Here is a 17,998-nt window from a genome sequence, read left to right on the forward strand (position 1 = left end):
GAGCACGTTGATGGACAGTTTGTCCAATCTGTTTCATGAAGGTATGTGAGACATCGGTGACCAATGACGGCTCCGACTAGTCATGGAGCCACATTAAAATATGGCCATTAATCATATATACATAAAAAAAAATTAAGATAGCAAAACAAAACAAATTAAAGAGATAATTCAACCCAAAACATTTATTCCAAACCTGTTTGAGGTTCTTTCTTTGGTTAAAATAAGTGCTTTTTGTTCCTACTATTGATGGATTTTGTTCCTCAATGGATGCTTTTTTTCCCCGATACAGAAATTCAAACCGATTTGAAACAAGTGGAGGGTGAATAAAGTGGTGAAAGACATTCCTTATTGGATAAACAATCCTTTTAATAGCCATACAAAGTCATTTTTCCATTTACCCCATTCACAACACTTAAAACCAAGTCCCCAATACATTGCTACTATCCAAAGTAAGAGTATTCATCATCAAACATCAAAAACACAACTGATTCATCATCCTTGTTTTTCAGGTACAGAGGTGGTATCACTGAAGGGTGGAGATTCTGTTACTTTGCACACTGATTCTCAAATACAGAGAGGGAATGTGATATCCTGGACATTTAGACCTGAAAACAAACACATTGCTAGAATCAACAAGCAAACCAAAACAAGTCAAATAAATGATGATGGTAAATTTAAAAGCAGACTGAAGCTGGATGAGACTGGAGATCTCACCATCACAAACATCATGACATCAGACTCTGGTGATTATGAAGTATCCAATGGCGGTGGCACCAAACAGAGTTTTAAAGTCAGTGGTGAGTATACGCATTTCAAATACAAGTAATCTCACACAAGAGGTGCAAAGTTCTATGATGAAGATACAGTTCCTTTTTACAATTCAAGACCTCGTAATTGCAAGCTTAAATTCTGTGCAGTCACAAATAGACAAATCATGAACAGCAAAGATCCTGAAATCAAACTAAGTTGAACATTTAATCTGTTTGTTTAAATTCAAACAAATATGAATTGTTTGCAACAATTTTGCTGAATTTTTTTTCAGTGTATTATAACAGGTTTTTGTTAAAATAGTAGAAGTATTGTTACGACCACTAGGGGTCAGTCGAAACAGAAAACAAGAGAGTCCCACTACCAGAAAGATTCTGAACAAAACAAATGCACCAAAATAACTAATACACAACATTTAAGACCTCTACACAACCTACAAATAAAAGAAAACAAAATGTTGATTTAGTAACCTAACTCCCTAAACCCATAACAGAGTGCAAAAGGGCATCAACCTCCTATCCCAAGAAATGTACATAAAAAATGAACACAGAATATATAGAAAAAAAATGGCAAACAGGCTTAGTGTTAGATTCACTGGATAACTATGATTTGAATGGACACAAATAACAAAAAAACACTAAAAAGTTACAATCTAAAAATCATCTCTCTGGTACAACACTCGCAAACTAGACAAAGAACAGTTGCAATAAATTTGGGGAAACGGTAATGAAGGGTCAATCGATCAAAGGCACAATAGTGGCAACAACGGAGCGTTTGGGGTCCTAATATCAGAAAATGGAGTTGAGATAATCGAATTACCAACCTCAAGAAATTAGCACATAAATGCGTTCATCTACATGACACACATGCACAACACAGAGAAAACCTAAATGGGCGGTAGAACAGACAAAAAAAAAAAGTTTTGTCTGAGAAGTCAGAATATGAAGTGCTATTTTCCTGAAGACAAAAAAAAGATGGCATCTATTTTTCAACAATAGCCTAATAATTTAAAGCAATTTTGTCAGCCCTGCTCTGTAACAATTTTTTAAAAATGTATAGTTTACAGTGCTCAGCATATATAAGTATACTGTATACCCAGCCTGATCTCATGAGGAAATGTAAGTATTTTACGTTTTGTCAGTTTAATGGCTAATTCGTACAAGTTCAGTACGAAAATGTACGATTTTAAAAAGGAGGCATGGCACCCAATCCTGCCCCTAAACCCAAACGTCATTGGGTGATGAGCAAATGGTATTAAATTGTACAAATTCATACGAATTGGCCACTAAATCAAAAAGTTACGAATTGCCGTGAGATTGTGTTGGTATGCCCCATTTTGAAAACATTGAAAATTTCTCAGTGAATATAGGTAATATATATTGATGCATTTGAACAAAACAGATTTATTAAACAGATATACTTACTAAAAATATATATTTTAGTCACAGAGCATCTTTAGAAATGGAAAAATAATGCAATTAAATTCGTGCAAAAAAAAATTACAAACTACAACATTAACAATTTACTATTTTTCTATAATATAAATTTGGGTGTTTTTGGACTGTTATCGTAAGTTATTTTGTTACATTAGCTCCAGATTTGTCTTCAGTACTGATATCTAATGTACATGCACAAATATAATATTGTATAGCTTCCTATATAAAATATTCATTTCAATGAGAGATTTGTGGGGGTTGTACTTCTAGATACTAAGCACTGTATATACAGTCATTAAATAGAAATATTTTACTAAAATGACTATTTAAGTAGTTTAAAAATACTTGCTTATGAAGATTTTTAAAAATGCTGCTGCTGCAGCAGGTGCTGTTTTGAGTGCAACTAGTAAATAAAATTAATAATAATTGAAATGAGATCTGATTTTTGTATATTTGTAATGTAATTATTTAGTAGCATTTATATTTTTTAATTTACATATGCTAAAATTGCTTAAGATATTATTTTAAATTATGGGTCATTGAATTATTAGAAAACATCACCCACAGAAGCCTGTTACACTTCAGGTGTACATTATTTTCAAAGAACTCATCAGACCACTATGGTTCCAACAGATAAAGACATGTTGCATTTCAGTCATTTGTCAGGTTTGTGTCTTCAAACTGCTTCTGTGTGTAGCACTAGTTTCTTTTTTTTTTAAAGATAATTACTTTTCAGGGGTTTTAACCTTTATTTATAGGATAGTGGAGATTGACAGACAGGAAAGTGTGGGGAGCAGAGATAGGGGAAGGATCGGCAAAGGACCTTGGGTCGGGAATCAAACTCGGGTCACCGCGAGCACCTGGGTGCTATGTGTCAACGCACTAACCACTAGGCTATTTGCGCCGACAGGAATAGTTTCTTACACATCTCGTCCAAAGGCTAGCTGTGTCGAGTAGCTGTGAAATAACTGAAATCATAGAGGAGAGTGTTATGGAACTGTAATGCACCCAAAACCTGCTGGAAACTGTATGTTTATCTGAAAATAATGGCACACTTCCTATATTAACTAATAGATGAAATGATTTGTACCCAGGTGAATCTGTGATCTAAATGTTTTCATTTGTTATTAGGCAATAGCAAACCTTTCTCTATAGCATATCTGATCATGATTGACTAATCAGAATCAAGTATTCTAGAGAGCCATGTAATAAAAAAAAGCAATGTGCTAAAATCATATTAAATATTCATTGACAAACATTATGCAGAATAACAACTACTTTCTTTGTTTAGCCTATAGAGTTTATGATTCAAAAGCTTAAGATTTTGCCTGTATGCCTGTTTGTATTTAAATAATATAAGAATGTATCACATGAGCAATCACAAAGTACAATTTTTGTCCAGAATAGATGTGAATTAAAGGCTGATTTATAATCCTGTGTCAAGCGCACGCGTATGGTCCAGTGCAGCCTTTGCGCTGTTGTATAGCCCTAGCCATGGAAGATGCCGACGCTGATTGCACACCTCTCAGAAAATGTAACTATACGCCGCAACGACGCATAGCACAAGCTCTGTGATTGGTCGGCTTAGTAGCAGTGACAAGTGTGGGCGGTGCTGAGAGTCCCGAGCCTGAGTGTTTACAAGTGTCGATTCCTGTGAAGCAGCTCTAGATGGAAACTTTAGCTGTGTTTACCTTACGATTAAAGTTGTTGGACGTCCGCCGGTTCCCGCCTCAGAATGAGCGAGTTTTAGCTACTTGTAGACAAACAAAACACCCACAAAAAACCCTACTGCCCGCTATCGTTTCAGGAGTGTTATTGCAGAGCAACACAAACAGCGTGCAGAAGTTTAAATGCACCACTACACGCAAGGCATGCACCGTGAGTCACGCTGATCACTCGACGCAGAGGTATAAATCAGCCTTTACCCAAACGCAGATGTTATGCTACAGTTAATTTACTTGATCATATTTTTTTCTAGGTGTTGTTAGTTTCTTTATCCAGCAAATCTCATCTAGTCTCAATATAGTTATAGACAGAGATCTGACTTACATTATTAATCTTAGTAACTGTTCTTGTTTCTTCTTCAGTTGTGTCTGTTGACTTTACAAAGACCATTTCAGTGCTGGAGGGAGATTTAGTCACTTTACTCACTGATGTTCCTGATATAAAGATATATAATGCAACACGGTGGAGGTTTGAACATCGGAAATCTCCTGTCGCTGAAATAAAAGCTGGAAACCTCCCTAAATATGATGAAGCTGATAAGAGGCTCCAAGGCAAACTACAGCTGGATCCTCAGACTGGATCTCTGACCATCAAGAACATCAGAACTGAACAGGCTGGACTTTATGAAGTTGATATTATCAGCAGTGGACACACCACACACAAGTCATACAACGTGACCGTCATTGGTGAGTCTGTCAATTTAATAAAGAACTTATTTCATCACATCTTCATTTTACATTTGGGAACCCTGCTGAAAAAAAAACAGCTTAAACCAGCCTAGGCTGGTTGGCTGGTTTCAGCTGGTTGACCAGGCTGGTTTTAGAAGGCTTTTGGCCACTTCCAGGCTGGTCTCCAGCCATTTCCAGCCTGGTCTTAGCTGGTCAGGCTGGGAGACGACCAGCTAAAAATCAGCTTGACCAGCCTAGTCAGGCTGGGAGCCCAGCCTAAACCAGCTATGTCCAGCTTAAACCAGGCTGGTCAAGCTGGTTTTAGCTGGATTTAGCTGGTCATTTTCCAGCCTGACCAGCTAAGACCAGGCTGGAAATAGCTGGAAACCAGCCTGTAAATGGCCAAAACCCAACTAAAACCAGGCTGTTCAACCAGCCTAAACCAGCCAACCAGCCTAGGCTGGTTTAAGCTGGATTTTCCAGCAGGGAAATGAAATAAAAGGCGAAGTTTGAATAATTTCTCTAGTCGTTCCAGCCAGAAGTTTGAAGTACTTGTTATGAGATGAATCTGTGGGCTCTATCATACATCTGGTACAATGCAGTGCCATGTGCGTCTCAAGTGTTTTTTATTAGTTTCAGCACAGCACAGGTATCATTTTCACGTTCTGTGTCATGTTGTTTATAAATAGCAAATGAATTTGTGACCATGCTAGTCTGAAAAGAAGGTGTGTATTGTTGACGTTGCTAATTCGAGGCAATTGGAATTTGCCACACTATTGACCAACTACAAGCTGCTCTAAAGTCAATGAAGCACGTTTTCTTGTTGTTGGTCCACAACATGTGTACAAGCTGCTTATTACACACACACATGGATGCACGGCAGCACAGAAATTTATGTAAATCTAAAATATTAAAGGATTAAAATGTTAAAGATTATTAATGTCTGCATAGATATAAAAAAACGCTACATTCTCTCATGCCTTCTTCAACTCAGGATTCTTTGGTGAATCTCAAATTTTAGGATCATGACTCATTGGGATTCGCTACTGTTTTTTATTCAGTATTCAGAAAAATTCAGGTTCACTTGTAAGAGAGAAGATGTACCTTTCCAAACAATTAAAAACTGTGAATTTATTTTCAGACAAGATTTGGTAATGGTCGTTTACAGAATTGCTGTCAGCATGATATATGTTAATATTACTTTTTGTCTGTATGCGTTTAATTTATGTTTATGTCTCTGTGCTTGTTGTGTTTCTATTGTTGTTTCAGGTGTTATGTGGTCAGAGATTTTAAAGAAGCATGGCGATGCGGTCTCTCTTAATACTGGTACTAAAATACAGGACTATGATTTAATACTGTGGAAGTTTAGAGATGATGTCTTAGCTGAAATCTGTAAAGCAGAAAACCGATTCTTTACTTATGATGGTCCTGATGGGAGATTTAAAAACAGACTGAAGCTGGATAAACAAACTGGAGATCTGACCATCATGAGCCTCAACACCACAGACACTGGACTCTATGAACTGTTTATCAGCAGGAACAGACACACCGTACACAAGATATTTACTGTGTCTCTCAGTCTTGACGGTGAGTAGACCAAATTTGTCTACGTAATAATGGTCTGTTTGAAGATTTGAAGATACGAACTTGAATGTTTAAAATTTCCTTTGTCTTAATAGTGACAAGACAGAGGTAATACATATTGGCACTGACTACGCTTACATGAACATCTGTAATCTAGTTATTTGCCTAAATAGACACTAATATAATTAAGGTGTTTACGTGAGGTGCTTTAAAATGTAAGAGTTTTCTGTAATTTTAGGTTACTTTAACTGCAGTTCAGCAGTTTTACATTCACTCATGAACATTTATGACAAACTGGGGTATTAGGCGCAAATAAGGAGTAAGGACTGGTGAGAGTGTTATAGAATTTAATAACGCATGCCGAATGTAAAGAAAAAATCTTTGTGTATGTGTGTATGTGTGTGTGTGTGTGTGTGTGTGTGTAGTCATGTACCTTTACTGCCTACAGTTCAAAATTCATGTTTAACTGAATTCGATTCAAACATTTTTTGATTGACAAAGTGGTGGTTGGATTTTGAAGATGCCAGTAGATGGCAGAAAGTAATTGTATTACTAAAGTAAATTTTCACAGTATGTCTGATAATATTTTTTCTTCTTATTTGTTTTATTTCGACTAAAATAAAAGCAGTTTCTATTTTTTTAAAACTATTTTAGGGACAATATTATTAGCCCCTTTAAGCTATATATTTTTTTCGATACTCTACAGAACAAACCATCATTATACAATAACTTGCCTTATTACCCTAACCTACCTAGTTAACCTAATTAACCTAGTTAAACCTTTAAATGTCACTTTAAGCTGTATAGAAGTGTCTTGAACAATATCTAGTCAAATATTATTTACTGTCATCATGACAAAGATAAAATAAATCAGTTATTAGAGATGAGTTATTAAAACTATTATGTTTAGAAATGTGTTGAAAAAAAATCTTCAATCTGTTAAACAGAAATTGGGGAAAAAATTAAACAGGGGGGCTAATAATTCAGGAGGCTAATAATTCTGACTTCAACTGTATGTATATATAGTTCTATTCTATATTTATGTAATGCAATAAAATATTTTGTCTTGTTTTGTTTTGTTAAAGTATTCATCAGCGGTTGTGATTCTGCTGAAGCTGCGCTCCGATTGGTCGTCACTTTAGTGATGGGTGTGGCTGCTGTTGCTGCTGTTGTTCTTCTAGTCAATGACATCAGATATACAAGAGCTTCAATTATGAAAACAGGAGATTTATCATAAATATCAAGATACATGTTGGACCTTTATTATGCCAAGATGAAAATATAACTGATGGAAGGAAATGTTGCTTTAGATAGATCATTCATAGCTCCAATCCTTCAAAACAATGAAGGTTTTGATTTAGTTTCAAAAAGCAGGGCTCTGCAAACTTTGCAAACAAAAGAGCCACTGTGGTTGAATAAAATTTGACCGAACCCACAAAAACAATAAAATTTATTTGAATATAATAAATTTAATTGAATATAACACGGTTTAATAAACTGCCCAGTTTCACCAGTAGGTGGCACTAGTGTGTCATATATTGTATTTTGATGAAAGCGTCGCAATTACAGAGAAATCACTGTTTTCTCACGCTGTTTTAATTTGACTTTCACTTTTGTGTGTGAACTCATGCTTTGGTTTTCATTTGAAGTTAATTGTATAGTTTGTAAAGTTGTGTCAACGTTAGATATTGGTTTCTCATTTCATAACAAAGGTCCCAGGTTTATTTTGGCAGACATTGATATTGTACAAGTGGTGATGTTTTATGTGGATACTGGATTTAAGTATGTCTTCACAGAAATATTCTTGTGTAACATTTGTTTGTTAAACTATTATGAAAATACTTGCATTTGTGTTGAAAGAGATGTGTATGTTTCAGTTTATCTTTGGCCTAAATAAAGGAGAATTGGCTTGCTTTTTATATACCTAGTATACAAAAGGAATTTGTGTGTTATTTAATACTTGTATATGTAATTTTGTACTATAATTTTATAGCTAGTTACATTTTGTGAATGTTTTCTTGTTCCGCTTTGAATGGTAACATTTAAAGTATTTACTGATAGTTTAAAAGTTACAACAGCCGCACAGTTGAACTTGATTTGATCTTCTTAAAATCAAAAAACTTAAATGTTTAAGTTAATAAATAAATAAATTAGCCTTTGTTTCTGTAAGTACCAGGGTAAAAAAAAAAAAACTAAAGGGAATGTTCTGTTTACATGAAGAAAACATATAATAACTTTTGTCTAAACATCAGAGAACCATAAACTAACATTATCAGAACGTTCAGGGAAACAAAAACTGTTTGGGATAGTTGTGATGTGCTGCTACATCTCCGAAACAGAAAACCAAATTAACCAAATGAAATGTAGAGGATGTTAACAGTGACAACTCACACTTAAAAGTACAAAGTTTTACTTCAGAGAAAGAGATTATGGAAAACAAGCATCTACAGTGGTCAAGTGGACCAAAACCTTTCATATCAAAGTCGTATTAAAACTATTGAACAACACTCACTCTTGTCTTAAGACTTAACTTTTTTTGGTCCACTTTAAATGTTGACTACTGTCTCTGATGACTGACCAGAGTGCATACCTCTAGAAGCTGCGGTGATCTTGGTCGACACTGCTTTGGTAGGTGTGGCTGCTGTTGCTTATCTGGTTTGTGACGTCAGATCTACACTAGCCCTAAAGACGAAGATAAAAAAAAAACTTCCCCTTATTTTATTTTGTCATAATTTTTGTCATCCTCTGTACAAATATTTCAAATTGTACTTACATATACTCCATTGCAGTTTTTTAAATATTCAAAACCTTCTGTCAAACGTAAAATATATTTAAACTTTAAAGTATTTTTACAGTCTAAATTGAGTGAAATCCCCATAAAGACGCTAAAGTTATATTAGCCTTGTAATATATAATGTTTTATAAGACATGACATGAGTTGTTTTTAAGTATGACTTATTTGTAAGTACTCACCACAAGGATTGGGATTCATTTGCAGGCGTGGCCAAGGCAGGCAGTGGTCAGAGGCCGGCGTACACAATGAAGCAGGATAAGCAAGATCATAGTCAAACAACAGGCTATGGTCAAACAATCATTTACGGAAATTCAATTAAACAGTCCAAAGGCAGGCAGCAAGCAATCACAAACGGGAAGGCTCACAACAGGAAGGCAAAAAAGGATATAACGGCTCAGAATTGTCAACAACAGAAGAAAAAGACTTAGCAAAATCTGAATACAAACAGTCTGCTTTAATAGACGGTGGATAGTTCTCAGCTGGACCGGTAATCAGTGCAGGTACGGGGTTGATGGGAAATGTAGTGAAGAGCGAGTGATAAAACAGTCAATATTCAGGTGAGGGCGCTCTCTGCTGGTCAGAGAAGACAATCACAGAGTTTGTCTCTGACATCCTTACTGATTCTTTATCTTGTTGTTATAAATTTGCAGCGTTCAAAGTAGATTTCATAAAGACAGCTTATATATAATTTTTTTTAAGGCTATTTATTAGTTTTGCAGATGATTCCATTTGGTTATTTTCACCAGACGGCACCAATCTTCCTCTCATTCATTCATTTTCTTTTCTTCTTAGTCCCTTTATTAATCTGGGGTCGCCACAGTGGAATGAACCGGCAACTTATCCAGCACGTTTTACGCAGCGGATGCATTTCCAGCTGCAACCCATCTCTGGGAAACATCCATACACACTCATTCACACTCACACACTACGGACAATTTAGCCTACCAATTCACCTGTACCGCATGTCTTTGGACTGTGGAGGAAACCCACGCGAACGTAGGAAGAACATGCAAACTCCACACAGAAACGCCAACTGACCCAGCTGAGGCTCGAACCAGTGACCTTCTTGCTGTGAGGCGACAGCACCAACTACTGTGCCACTGTGTCGCCCCAATGTGCCTCTATTCACTTTAATTTAAGTAGATGTATCACACTTTCTTTTAATAAAAACATTAATATTTATATTAACAAAACGATTTTGTCTGAATCTGACCCCAAATTTGTTTTAAAACAACCGTTTTTAACTGTATATGTACTAATTTGCATAAACTAAGAAAGAGTAGGTACTATAACTACACCTGAAATTATAACCTTAACCCATGTTTGCTTATATAACCCAGAACTTCCTGCACTGTAAACAGTGTTGGTTAAAGTTACTTTTAGAAGTAATCTATTAAGCTTAAATCCCTTTAAAAAACAAGTTAATGTGTTACTGATTTAAGGAAATTATGTGTTATGTGTTATTTTTGCGTTTTTTTTTTAAAGATCAAGATAGCCTTAAGTTACTTAAAAGTAACTTTACCCATCTAAGTACATGTGTAGAACATGTAGTGTAAAATAAAGTTCATTTATTTTAAAAGTCATCATTAACTTTTCTATTACATATCGGGTTTGGTTTACACATTTCATTAGATTTTTGTAATATCTAACAAGTACTGTACACTCGCAAGCTTGGTTTACTTGCTCTTTGCTGATAAATCATGTGACGTGATGATATCAAGTGCACGCTGAAAAGGGTAGATGTTTGAAGATTGTGGTGGTATTTCTGAGAAAAAGTCAAGTACATTAAAGACTATACATAAATGAGGCATATTAGTCACCTTTATTTATGTGTTTTCTACAGTGCAGATTGTGTCACAAAAGCTACAAATATGAAATTTCAATTTGGATTCTGCAATAATAGTAGCTGTAAAACAACACTTCAGTCTGTTCAGTGTTGATTTGATTCCTATAAATTATGGAGTATTACATCCATTTGAAAACAAGTTTCGTTATGAGGCAACAACATCAATCAGTTCAGTTAATTTAATTAAATGTATTTTCAATTTTCTTCTGCCTATCCGGGCAGGCTTCCTTCTCCCTAGACAATTTCTCCAGCTCCTCCGGGAGGATCCAGAGGTGTTCCAAGGCCAGCTGAGCAACATAGCCCATACAGGGTGTCCTGGGTCTTCCCTGAGGCTTCAGGGACATGCCTGGAACACCTCCCTTGGTAGGCATCTAGGAGGCATCTGAAACAGATGCCCGAGCCACCTTAGCTGGCTTCTCTTGGTGTGGAGGAGCAGTGCCTTTACTCTGAGCTTCTCCCGGGTGACAGAGCTCCTCACCCTATCTATCTTGCCACCCTGCGAAGAAAACTCATTTCGGTCGCTTGTATCCGAGATCTTTTCCTTTTGGTCATGACCCAAAGCTCATGATCCTTCTCTCCAGTACCCTGGCATAGACGTTTCCAGGGTGGCAAAGGATTGTGAGTCCTGTAGTTGGAACACACCCTCCAGTCCCCCTTCTTTAAAGTGGAAACCACCACCAAGTCCAGAGGTACTGTCCCCAACCTCTATGCGATATTGTATAGACGTGTCAGCCAAGACAGTGCCACAATATCCAGAGACTTGAGATACAAAGAATCTCATCCATCCGCACTACTTTGCCACTGTGGACCTTGCAAACTACCTTAGTGACCTCAGCTTGGGTGATAGATGATTTTACCCCTGCATCCCCAGTCTCTGCTTTCTCAATGGAAGACATGTCTGTGGGGTTGAGAAAATCCTTAAAGTATTCCTTCCACCATCTGACAACATCCCCAGTTGAAGTCAACAGTTTCCCACTTCCACTGTAATCTATGTCGGTCTGGAACTGCTTTCCCTTGCTGAGGCACCAAATGGTTTGCCAGAATCTCTTTAAGGCCATCCGGCCATCTTCCTCCATGGTCTGCCTGAACTCTTCCCAGGCCCAAGTTTTTGCTTCCACAATCGAACAGGCTGCAGCATGCTTTGCCTCTCAGTACCCATCAGCTGCCTCGGGAGTCCTACAAGCCAACTAAGCCCTGTAGGACTCCTTCTTCAGCTGGAGAGCATCCCTTACAGCTCCTCACAGCTGTGTCAACAATGGAATCGGAGAACATGGACAACTTGGTCTCAATGTCTCCAGCCTCCCTTGGGATCTGGTCAAAGCTCTTTAGAAGGTAAGAGTTGAAAATCCCTATGACTTGTGGTTCAGCCAGATATTCCTACAGGACCCTCACAATACTTTTAGGCCTGCCAGGTCTGTCCAGCTTTCCCCTCTGCCAGCAGATCCAACTCACCACCAGATGGTGATCAGTTGACAGCTCTGCCCCTCTCTGTACCCGAGTGTCCGAGACATACAGTCGGAGATCAGATGATACAACAAAAATGTTGATCATCAAAATGATTAATGGTCACCTAGCAATGTATCCACAGCCATTGTGGGCCTTTTTTCTTTTAGAATAAATTACTCGCACCTCAGAAAAAGAAAACGAAATGCAATGAAAGCAATGCGGTGGCTTCTGGAGGAGCGCAGACACTCAAGACAGTTCTGGAGATAATAATAATAAATTGATAATAATACTGAACCACTGTGATGACAGACTTTGGGGGATTTAGAAATGAGAAAAACGTTACTTTTAGATGTTTTACAATGTGCTCGAAATGTGCTGGTTTGTCCATTAATGTGTCCCATCACATGATTTGTTCACATGACAATTTTGATGCACATGCTGAAATTTATCCAGTAAACATATTTTCATTGTAGTTTTTGTAAAATTTTTTCTTATTGGATAAAAAGTTTTTCTCTATTTAATCTGCATGTTTTTATGCACATTTCAAGAATTTATGCACATTTTGGTTTCCGTCTAGCATTTTTATGCAGTATTCCAAACTGGACATAAAAACATGCGGATGAAAACATGGCCGGTGTCTTCTCTGTTATCCTGACTTCATGCTCAGCACTGACTGCTTAGCTGTTATTTTCACTCTCTCCGTTGTTTCATTGTCTCAGACTCAGACTCAACTTTATTATCCCATTTAGGGAAACTAAAATTGCAGCAAGGTGCCGTAACACAGGCGAAGTTCCATGTACACATTAATAAAATATTACCCCACAACATCCAATACATCGTATAGAAGGTGCATCTCCCTCCCACCTGGATTCATTTAATGACCTAATGGCCACCATCATAAAGGAATTTCTGACTCTATTTGCAAAAAGGAACTCTAAAACGACGTCCTAATGGCAACAGCTGAAACACAGAGTACAACGGGTGATCCAAGGTGCATAGGATACCATGAGCTCTCTTTAAAACACCAGTGTGGTAAATTACTGTTGGACCAGTTTGGTTAAAACCAATGATCTTGCCTGCCACCTTCACCAGACTACTCAACCTGTTCTTGTTTGACACACTCAGATTACCGTACCAAGCTACAATTCAAAATGATAAAACAGATTCAATAAATTGTTTATAAAACAGTGTCATCATAGAGGGGCAAACCTGAAACCATCTCAGTTTCCTCAAAAAAAACAGTCTTTGTTGGACTTTTTTATAGACAGTGTTAGGTTGAAATGTCAACATATTGTCAATAACAACCCCTAAATATTTACGTGGCTTGTTTTTTCATTGTTGTCTCACATTCTTTCTGTGGTTTCATCGTCTCTCGCCCTCAACAAACCACTTCACTTATCTTAATGTCAAACAAAGCAACGGAGGCTTTATGCTACATATCAAAATAAAGTATCTGTGACCCACTTCAAAAATGTTACCAGTCTCTATACTCTATAATATTTGTCTAAAGTCGTGACTAAAGTCTACTGTTTAGCAAATCTTTGAAATACAATTACATTTAGATGTTTTACATGTTTATAAATTACAATGACGTGCCAAAAAATACAATCATTTCATCTGTAGCTGCCGTCAGAAGCAATTCGTATATATTACACTCTATAAACATACACTTTACAGTTAAAAGGTCAATAAATAGTTAAAATGTTCAGAGTAATCATTAGAATAAATAAGTAATGTATATTTGTTGTTAATTCATGTTAATTCATTTTAAATTATTTAACTAAAACTATAAGGGGAAGGGGGGAACCTTTTCTTGTTATGTTTAGCTTGGGAATTATTTCATTGTTGCAATAAAGATATTCTTCCGATGCACTACAAGTAGAACAGCCACGAGGTGCTGTGCTAATAAGACCAATTAAGGATTAAGAAGTACAAAGAAGTTTGTTAAAGAGAAACTGCAACCCTTCAAATTTATTCCTCTTGAGTTAGAGAGGCCAATGAGGTATGTGTCGTATAGTGTTAACGAATGTGAACATGCATGATTATGTGTCCGTATGTTAATGTATAATTAGCCAATTAAGTGTATTTCTTTACATGTTGAATGTGCACTTTATCTTTTGGTTGTATGTATGTTGTTCATTATGTGCAACATCACCTTTAAAGGGTTAATTTAAGTTTATGTATTTATTTTCATAGTTCTGACGGCATTATTGGGACATAAAGGAGTGCAAGGCTAGAATGTACTAGACATACTACAGACTCGCGTCCGAATAAATGTCTGTTAAAATCAAAACGACTTGAGCCTTTGTTTCATCTCGAGGGGAGTAACATCATCATTTATTAACCCTTTACTTGTTTGAGGTTTTTTCTTCTGTTAAACACAAGAGAAGATCTTTTGAAAAATGTTGGAAATCTGCAACCACTGACTTCCATAGTAATTGTATTTCCTACTATGGAAGTCAATGTTTGCAGTTTTTCAGCATTCTTAAAAATATCTTACTTGGTGTTTAACAAAATAAAGAAGCTTATAAAGGTTCTGAACCACTTGAGGAAGAGTAAACAGTGGGCGAACCATGCCTTTAAAACTGAATTTTAAGTTACTTTCACTCAAATATGAATAAAAACAAGAAAGTTACATGAACTCAGATTTCTGTTGTATTAAGTTGAACGTAAACTGATTGAGCTCAAACAGATTAGTTACTACAGTTAAACTGTATTAAGTTGAGATTTAATATTTGTTTGTGCAAGATTTACGTGTAAAAACAACTCTTTTTGTGCACAAAATGTCTGTCTCTCTCACTCGTTCTACCACACAAACCCACACCCACACTAATTCAGACTGAAGTAGTTTCTGCCGGCAGATGATTGTAATCTAATGATCGCAGACCCCTGAACTGCTGGAGAACATGTTAAACTCATGTCTTTTTTACTGTTTGTTCCTTTATCATCTAGCTGGTAAGTTCTTAATGTTTTTATGAATCCTGTTCTGTTGTTTATCAAACTGGAGCCTACTAAGGATCCGAGTCTCTCATTAATGATACATCTAGATGCTTTGAACATTGAATTATTCAGAAAATTCATTATATAAAGCGATTCAAAATATAGGTGCAAATGCATTAATGCTATCCTAATGTCTCTGCTCTGCAGGTGTGTTTGGTGATACAGTGAAGTCAGTACCGGTGATGGAGGGAGATTCAGTCACTTTACACACCGATACTCAACTTCAGGCAGATGAAGATATTAAGTGGCTGTTTGGACCTAATACTTTTCTCATTGCTGAGATCATCAATGGGACTGTAAGCTTCTCCACACATGATATTTCTGAGGGATTCAGAGACAGACTGAAGCTGGACAATAGCACCGGATCACTTACGATCACAAAGATCAGAAACACAGACGCTGGAGTTTATGAGTTAAGCGGAAGAAACGTCCCCAAATTCAATATTTCTGTTTATGGTGAGTCAATGATTTGATTGTCATTTTCCGTGTTTACTGCTGTATGTATTTTGACTATCATAGTTCACAAACACTTTGACATTATTATTTTAGATGCATATCGCTATATATCTGCAAACCTTTGGGAGTGTTCATAAAATTTAGTTTTAAAAGTGATGCATTACAGCCTTGTGTTTTTTAGCGAAAACAAATATGCTAACATTTTAGCAATGCTGCTTTTCTGGACTGGATTTCTGGTTTGGAGTTTGCATTTCACAGTTTTATTTATTTTAAGGGATACTGGATCTGTTTAAGTGCTTGTGAGAGAAGATAATCAGTTCAATTTCAATCCCCTTAGACCTGAGGACCCGAGACATTCAATGTCCTGAAAAGGAACCAAAAACTTAGTCAAAAACTTTTCATGCATATTCATACGAAGCTCCAAAAAAAAAATGTCTGAAAAAAACTTGTTCGCCAATGTTTCCACATAAAGTCAGGGTGTGTTTACTATGTACATTAAATGGGACCACTCAATTCTCATTTATTGCCTATCTTTTAAAATTATCCTTCATTTCAGCTCGTCTGCCTGTTCCTGTCATCAGCAGAGACTCTCCATTAAATCTTTCATCATCCTCATCAGCATCCACATGTGTGTTGCTGTGTTCAGTGGTTAATGTGAGTGCCGTGAGACTCTCCTGGTATAAAGGAAACAGTTTATTGTCCAGCATCAGTGTGTCGGGGCACAGAATCAGTCACTTTTTACAACTGGACTGTCTAAACGGTTCTTACAGCTGTGTGGTGGCTTATTCATTCACCAACCGGACTACACATCTCACCAACCCCGAACTCTGTCAAGTGTGCCCAAGTACGCCCTATTACATTCATTTTTCTCTTTTACTTTCACTTTCAATCACTTTAAATGATTGATAATTAAAACTTTTGACCCACATTACTATTAATATTACATTCAATTTTCTTTTTTTACTTTCAATTTCACTTTTGATTCGCTTTAAATGATTGATATTTAAAACTTTTGACCCACATTACTATTAATATTACTTCTAATATTACATTCATTTTTCTTTTTTACTTTCAATTTCACTTTTGATTCACTTTAAATGATTGACAATTAAAACTTCTGACCCACATTGTAATCCTCTGGTATTACTATTATCACTATTACATTCACGTTTTCTCTTTTACTTTCACTTTCAATTGCTTTAAATGATTGATAATTAAAACTTTTGAGCCACATATTTCCATTATTACATTAACTTTTTTTAACTTTCATTTTTAATTGCTTTAAATGGTTGATAATTAAGACTCTCATTATACCCACATTCTCATTTTCATCCTCCAGACTCTCTGATCATGCTGATTTCTGCTGCTGCTGCTGGATTTCTGTTGTTTCTGGTAGTTGCGATCGGGATTTTCTGGATCTGCAGGAAATCTAGAAAAGCACATGAAGAAGGCAAGCGTTACCTACTGTTCATCCATCTGTAAAAATGAAGTATTACATAAATATTACTACACTTTAACAATATGGGTGGGGTATTGAAACGTATGTATCCAGTATGGAGGATAAAATATCGACAAAAAGAAGCTTTTACCATTATAAAAGTATCAATATGACACACGTATCGTAAAATTACAACTAACAAACAATAAAAAAACAGTACCAAACCCTATTGACAATACACTTAAAACAATAAAGCATTTTTATACAAAAAAAAACTACAGGGTTCTTACACCTTTTCCAACTTCAAATTCCAGCACTTTTCAAGCACTATCAAGGTGTATTTTTATGCTTTTCCAGCACCTAACAACCAAGTTAAATCACGTTTATATATGCTATATGCACTTTTTCACATTTAAATCCATGGTGCTATTTTAAAAACACAATATGACATTTCAATTTAAATTGTTGAATACTTTGGAGCATAGATTTATTGGGATAGTTCACCCAAAAATGGTAAAATGTGCCATTATTTGTAACTTTAGGTGGTTTCTAATACAAAATCTGTCAGTGTTATTTTCATTCTCTTATACCCAGACCTTTACATTTCTTGTGGCTGTAGCTCCCTGTCATTTGAAGGAAGGCATTGGCTGAGTGGTTGACAGCTAATATTAACTAATCCATTCGTGTTCAGTTCAAAAGCTATGGGTGAATCAAAAGAGCTTTAAGCCGGGGAAGGCATTGCGGGCTTTGTTTACTGCAGAAAGTTGACATGTCAACTGTTTTAAACTATTTCTGAGCGATGCGTTTGGCATTTTTAGGTGCAAATATGCATTCCTG

The 17,998-nt window shown here is 36.3% G+C and overlaps 1 protein-coding gene and 1 long non-coding RNA gene across 2 annotated transcripts; one reads left to right on the forward strand and one right to left on the reverse strand.

Annotated features, from left to right (window-relative positions):
- Positions 1-390: 390 nt before the first annotated feature.
- Positions 391-9,407, reverse strand: LOC130216451 (uncharacterized). The gene is made up of 3 exons (XR_008835804.1): positions 9,155-9,407; positions 8,772-8,863; positions 391-605 (listed from the first exon to the last, which is right to left on the reverse strand). It is a non-coding gene; the product is annotated as an uncharacterized LOC130216451 (long non-coding RNA).
- Positions 9,408-11,957: 2,550 nt separating this feature from the next.
- Positions 11,958-17,205, forward strand: LOC130216577 (uncharacterized). The gene is made up of 4 exons (XM_056448471.1): positions 11,958-12,153; positions 15,415-15,723; positions 16,280-16,567; positions 17,063-17,205. Exons 1-4 carry the CDS (start codon positions 11,958-11,960, stop codon positions 17,203-17,205), a joined length of 936 nt encoding a protein of 311 aa, XP_056304446.1.
- The last annotated feature ends 793 nt before the right edge of the window (positions 17,206-17,998 follow it).

Source organism: Danio aesculapii, chromosome 22 (genome assembly GCF_903798145.1).
Source record: "Danio aesculapii chromosome 22, fDanAes4.1, whole genome shotgun sequence".
Lineage (NCBI taxonomy): Eukaryota > Metazoa > Chordata > Actinopteri > Cypriniformes > Danionidae > Danio > Danio aesculapii.

Bases quoted from the DNA above. Each gene is read 5' to 3' on its own strand.
- LOC130216577 (XM_056448471.1), top strand. From the start codon at position 11,958: ATGCTTTGCCTCTCAGTACCCATCAGCTGCCTCGGGAGTCCTACAAGC. The intron at 12,154-15,414 runs GTAAGAGTTGAA...TCTGCTCTGCAG, and splicing joins TGGTCAAAGCTCTTTAGAAG to GTGTGTTTGGTGATACAGTG. The intron at 15,724-16,279 runs GTGAGTCAATGA...CCTTCATTTCAG, and splicing joins ATTCAATATTTCTGTTTATG to CTCGTCTGCCTGTTCCTGTC.